The following is a 6,000-nucleotide window of genomic DNA, read 5'->3' on the forward strand; positions in this document are numbered from 1 at the left end:
CCAGCCACAGTTACTTCTACACAACTGTGGGCCAGGGGATTTGCTGGTAGAATGTCTGCCAAGTGTGAAGTCAGACAAACTGAAGACATATTCAGACACTGGAGTTAGATTATCCCAGTATTCACAACTGGTCAGAATTTGTGAGTGTGGCCAGAAGACATTGTCAAAGACATCTCCATGCTTCCAAGGTCTTGCCTGCAGCAAGGAATAGGACCTGGAAGATCTCCTTGTCTCTCAAGTGTGGGACAGATCTGTGTTAATTTCCTTAGCATTTTTTAACATCTCCAAATCATAGAGTCACACTAATGAAAGGAGAAGAATCTTGCTTGCCTGAAAGAGCAACCTACCTGCTATGATAGCTGTGAGATAACAGTTCTCAGGAACATTTCTTTCCAAGAGTTTGTTGAAGGAAAAAGTCCATGGTCAGGATAAGAACTGCACAGTGTAGAAACTGAAACCTGAGATCAAAGAATGAGCTCTCTTTTTGAGCCGAGGCAGTAAACCCCAACACTCCAGGAACAGGCCCAGTTTCCATGCAAAATGAAAAATGCATCATCTGCCTTTTGGCAGATCCCTCCTGCAACCTGCAGGTTTTAGGCACCTATAGGAGAGATCTCGTGTCTGGGCTGGCCTTCACTCCAAATTCTAAATGGCTTCTTATTTCTTTGCTTTGTTTTGTTTGTAGGGCCTTTGGAGAGGTTTGTAGAGCATTCGACAATGTCAGAAGAAGAGAGGTAAATGTCAACAGCCCCTGAGGACTCTGCAGCTCTTGAGGGCTTTCCCCTCTGGTGTGAGTTGTGGCTGGAGCTTTGGGTAGAGCTCTGCAGTAAAGGCACAAGAAGCAGAGACTGGTGCCATCCTGCAAATTGCACTTGGGACAGTCTTTGTCCTTCTCGGCTGCCAGAAGGAAGGCGAGGAGGGCAGCGGTTCCTTTGAGAGAAGAACGCGCTCACTCGCTCTCATTTGCTGAAGCAAAGGTGGTGCCTTGGACATCTCACTGCTCTTTGGGGCTACAGCTTCAGAGCTTTGTTGTCATTTCTGGCTGCCAGCAAATACATCTGAATGTTCCTGGTAGTTCCTTAGCCACCTGCAGTGCTGCACTTGGGAACTGCACATAGGGAGAGAACTGCAAGGCGTCCCTAAAAGCCCTAAGCCCTGCTTATAGTCCAGGATGTATCCACTGAGTCCCAAGGCATGGATTACTTCTGAATCCCAGACAGAGCAGCAGAGAGTGTGGTCAGAGCTTTGTGGGTTATAGTTGAGACATCTTTGTTACCAAGTGGACAAAGCAAAACATCTGTGGCCACGTGTCCTGAAACTGGTGTTTAAGAGAGCAGAGAAATGGGATGTTGGATTGTCAGTTCCTAATTACTCCAATGTCTAATCACAAGGCACTTTGGCTCAGCTCAGCTGTGTCACTGCAAATTCACTCACTGCATGTGTGCGCTGTGGTCTCCTGCCTCAAACTTTTCAAGTTACTGAGTTTCAGTGTCATTTTAGGTGGCCATAAAGAAAATAAACCTCCATGGACTGAGGATGGAGGAACTAAAAGTCACTGAACTCATGGTCATGAGGAAGAATAGGAGTCCCAACCTGGTCAACTGTTTTGACTGGTGAGTTGTTGTGCTTTTGTCCCATGATTCTTTGTTTACACACTGCAAATATGCAAGGTAAAAACCCAACTTGGTCACTGGCAGAAAATAGAGCTGGTAATTATTAGTAAATTATTATTGTTCTTCTCATCCTCAGTGGATGGGAAGAGAGTGCATCTTGTCTGCATGAGTCTTCCCTGACACATGTAGTTTGAAAATTGTTCAAAAACCTGGATCAACTGTATCTTAATAAATCAATTAGTTTGGTTCATGGCTGATTCTGCAATCAATGGCCTCTAAGTTCAATGCCACCTCGTTGTTTTGGGGCTTGATTTATTTCAAGTGTCTTCCTACATGTGGATAAACTAGCAAGGATTTCCCTTGGATTGTGTCTCGTCTTTTCCATTGCTGTGCATGTCAGGGACACTAGGTGCTTTTTTTCCAGAAACACAGGGAGTGATAGGTTTTTGATCTGTTACTAAACTGCATTTTTTTCTTGCTGGCCATCTTACACATCTGTTTTTCACAGATGTGTCATTCTCCTTGAGACAGCACACACTGAAAACACTGCACAGCCTAGAGGGAATGTCTATTCCTTTTAATCTGTCCTTGTCAGAAAGGGACCCAGAAACAAGAATCAACCCTTGTCTTTTCCAAACAGCAACGTTGCTGTGCACATTCATATCCACACTTTTGTTTCCTTCTTTCAGCTACCTTGTGTATCAGGAGCTCTGGCTGGTTATGGAGTACATGGATGGAGGCACTCTGAGTGATGTCATCAGCCAGACCTACCTGTCTGAAGATGAGATGGCAGCTGTCAGTCTGCAGGTCAGGGATCCCACCTGTGCTTCCGAGGGCTTGGGCAGGATTGTCTGGGAAACTGAGGCTCAGAACTGGAGAGATTTCATGTGCCATGCTTTGTTTCTGTGTTACTGGTACGCTGTGGGAAAGTAAAAGCATCTCATGTGAATTGTCTGCCAGTGCCCCAGAATTCACTCTACTCTATTCCTGCACTCTGATCTCCTGCTGTTGTATACTCACTCTGTCTCATGTATTTGCATTTGCTGTTCTCCATCCTGCCTCCCTAAATGTTTACCTGGAGACTGTCTGCACTGCATTCCTTGCCTGTAAAAGAAAAGGTGCTGGTGGCAGGACTTGAAATGAATAGCAAAGAAAAAAGAGAGACTCATTTCTCACAGGTCTCAAAAAGGATAATAGTGCACCCAAAATAATGTTTGCTTCTGAAAGGTGACTAATGTGTTGCTTCCAAGTCTATGCTGAGGCCAACAGTAAAATCTTTGTCATGTAGCCTCCCACCCCAAAGCAATCCACTTCACAGCAAAGGGAGGAACATTTTCTTTCTTGGCATACTCTTGTTTGTCCTCTGCATGGAGAACACATCCACTGCAGCAGCAGTCATTCTGCCTGGTTTGCAGGGGACAGTCTACAACAGCAGTTGCTGTTGCTCTTTCAGAAGCTGACATACCTTTCCTTAGAAAGATCCTGCTCTGCTGGTGTTGGAGCAGCAAGCTCTTCCTGTCAATGGCTCTGTGTTCTGCCATTCCTCCCCATTCCCTTGGAAAGGGAATCATTTAGAGCTGTTTCCTTTCCTGTGTGATGAACTTACATCACTGATTTTTGCCGTCCTGTTTCTGTTTTCTTTCCCAGTGCCTACAAGGACTGGATTTTCTTCATGTAAATCACGTGATCCATCAAAATGTGAAAAGCAGCAACATCCTCCTCAGAACTGATGGCTCTGTCAAGCTGGGTCAGTATATCCTTGGTCAGGGCAGTGTTCCAGGGATGTGGGGTGTGGGGTTGCTTTGAGTGAGTGCCAGCTGCCCAGAAATGGTATGAAGAGGAACCACAAGCAGTCAAGAGTGGTGTTGGTCTGTGTGTGTCCCTTCCAGAGGGAGGGAGATACAATCTAAACCTTCAGGGGAATAAAGGCCACTGATGTGAGCTTGTTTAAAAACCTGGGTTTTTCTGGAAGTGGCCTATTCCTTACTTCCTTGGCTAAAGCCCTAAGGAAACTGAGCATGGACAGTTCTCCAGGAGATTCATCAAGAGCACATTCTTCGAGTGAGAGTGGGGAATTCTTTTGCCTGGTTTCCTAATCTGAGCTGGCTTTCATGGTATTGTTTTCTCCACAGCTGATTTTGACCTATTTGCTCAACTCACCCCTGAAGAGAGTAGACAGAGCTCAGTGGCTCTCACTTCTGGGTGGATGGCACCTGAAGTCATGGCAGGTCAACCATATGGCCCCAAAGTGGATATATGGTCTCTTGGAATTGTGGGCATTGAAATGGTGGAACAAGAAGTTCCTTACTGGAATGAAACTTCTGTCTGGGTAAGAAGCAAATACTTAGTGATGCCACTGTCTTTCTCACCTGTGCCATGTTCTGTGTGCCACTGGATAAAATCCCATTGCCATCTGCTGGCACCACTTCCACCAAGGTTCCCTTCCAAAAACATCCCTGCATTTCAGCACATCATCATCTGCTGTAGTTTTGGCTGCTTCATAAGGGAAGTGGCAGGTAAGCAGTTCAGCAACCTGCCGTTTTGGCTGCAGCCATGCCTGACATTTCTCACTTGCTTTTTGAACACTGTTGGAGCTCTGTTTCTGAAGGAAAGGTATTTTTTAGTGAAATGGTTAGATACGTGATAAATCTCCTTCAAAATGGAGGTTGAATCTTCTGAGGTGCAATTTTATACAAAAAGTAAGAAAAAAGAAAAATAGATAAAAACAACCACCAAAGCAGTGCCCAAGCAGCTCAGCTTGCTTTTTCCTTTTCTAACCACAGCACATCAATTTTCCTGCATATTGCAGCATATTTTCCTGTGTGTCTTTGAAACTTTCAGTCTTTCAAACAATCTGTTCATTGTTCTGTCATATCCTTGGTTTGCCTGGATAAGCTTAAGATGTGTTTTTTCTCCGACTGCAGCTGGAATTGCACACCAAACCCTTGGCTGTTCCTTGGTACTTTACCAAGCTGATGAGCTGCAGTCAGGTGCCTGTGGCTGGGATCCAGGGGTGTGGTTGATGCCAGTGCTGTGTTCCTTTCCTGCAGGAGCTGGGCCATCCCTGCCTTGCACAGTTCTAATGACAGTGAGGATTTCAGCTCCTCTACATGTCCAGTGGCTGAGCTCAGCTACAGAGGGACAGGATAAAACCCCCTTTGTGACCTCTGGTGGTGCGGGAGAAGGAAAGAAAGCTGCCATAATTATTTTTACTCAAGTGTATTTGCTGTTTTAGGCTTGGAAATTTTCCTCTGGCTTCAAGAGGATAATAACAAAGTGTCTTTGGTCACCATCTATGTCAGTGCCACCAGCACTGAGCTGTTATGATTGTGATGGACATTTTTATGGAGACCAAGCCAGAGCCTGATGTCATGGAGAACCTTCCAAAACCTCCCATTTCTTGCCCGGCAGTTTCTGCAATGGCACACCATTAATGCATTGACTGGAGTATCCAAATGAGCAGAGGGTTGCCATAGGGATAGCACTTATCCTTCTTCCCATTTGCCCATGAAAAGATTTCTTTTTGCCACATAAAGAGGCTGAAACTTGCAGACTGCTGGGAAACAGAGCTGCAGATGTTTCCTGTTTGTGTGCCCAAACAGGCATTTTCCTTCCAATACATTTGTGCATGCCTCCTAATGTATCTGTGTTGAATATGAGATTCCAAAGGTTTGTTTCCTTATCTGAGGAATACCTGGTGGATTTCCTTTATTTCTTCCAATTCCCATTGTTTACTGCAACAGGACAAAAAGCTTGATGAATTTTGGTTTATGGCAGCTGTGCTTAAGGGACCAACAACCACTGCAGAGATGCATTTCATGTAATAATTTTTGGAAATAGAGTTAGTTAATATAGCAAAGACCCTCTTCCAAATAGCCTGTTAAGCTGGTGCAGACCCTCAAAGAAGCAAACATGTTTTTGCTGATGTAGTTCCCACTAACTAGGCCAGTCAATGAAATCAGCTGACAAGGCAAATCCCCTGGATGTTGGAAAAGCTGTAGCTGCTTTGGGGTTTGGGTGTTGTGTTGGTACAGGAAAGTCATCTGTGCCTCTCTGCCAGGGCAGAAATTGCCAGTGCAGGGTGGAGGTTAATCAATAGGATCTGGGAGAGCAGTTACAGATGGGAAAGAAGCAGGTGGAGCCTCGTGTTTCCTTCTTCTCCAGGCTCAACTCCTGACAGGCACAGGAGGGACCCCAAAGCTGCGGCAGCCCAACCTCTTCTCACCTCGGCTGCAGGACTTCCTGAGCTGCTGCCTGGAGACAGACGAGGCACAGCGCTGGTCTGCCAAAGAGCTCCTGCAGGTAAAATGCAAAGGGGCTGCAGGTGAAACAGTGTCCCAGGGATGGGCTCCTCCTCCACTGAAGTCCAGATGAGCCCCCCTCCTCC

General features: G+C 45.7%; 1 protein-coding gene across 1 annotated transcript in view; it reads left to right on the top strand.

Annotated features, from left to right (window-relative positions):
- LOC130264930 (myosin light chain kinase, smooth muscle-like) overlaps window positions 1-6,000 on the top strand; it is a 56,938-nt gene that overhangs the window by 41,003 nt on the left and 9,935 nt on the right. The window contains exons 21-26 of the mRNA XM_056513600.1: window positions 686-734; window positions 1,501-1,613; window positions 2,303-2,420; window positions 3,261-3,360; window positions 3,746-3,942; window positions 5,778-5,915. Of these exons, the coding sequence (XP_056369575.1) occupies window positions 686-734; window positions 1,501-1,613; window positions 2,303-2,420; window positions 3,261-3,360; window positions 3,746-3,942; window positions 5,778-5,915 (715 nt within the window). The remainder of the gene's footprint in view (window positions 1-685; window positions 735-1,500; window positions 1,614-2,302; window positions 2,421-3,260; window positions 3,361-3,745; window positions 3,943-5,777; window positions 5,916-6,000) is intronic.

Source organism: Oenanthe melanoleuca, chromosome Z (assembly GCF_029582105.1).
Source record: "Oenanthe melanoleuca isolate GR-GAL-2019-014 chromosome Z, OMel1.0, whole genome shotgun sequence".
Lineage (NCBI taxonomy): Eukaryota > Metazoa > Chordata > Aves > Passeriformes > Muscicapidae > Oenanthe > Oenanthe melanoleuca.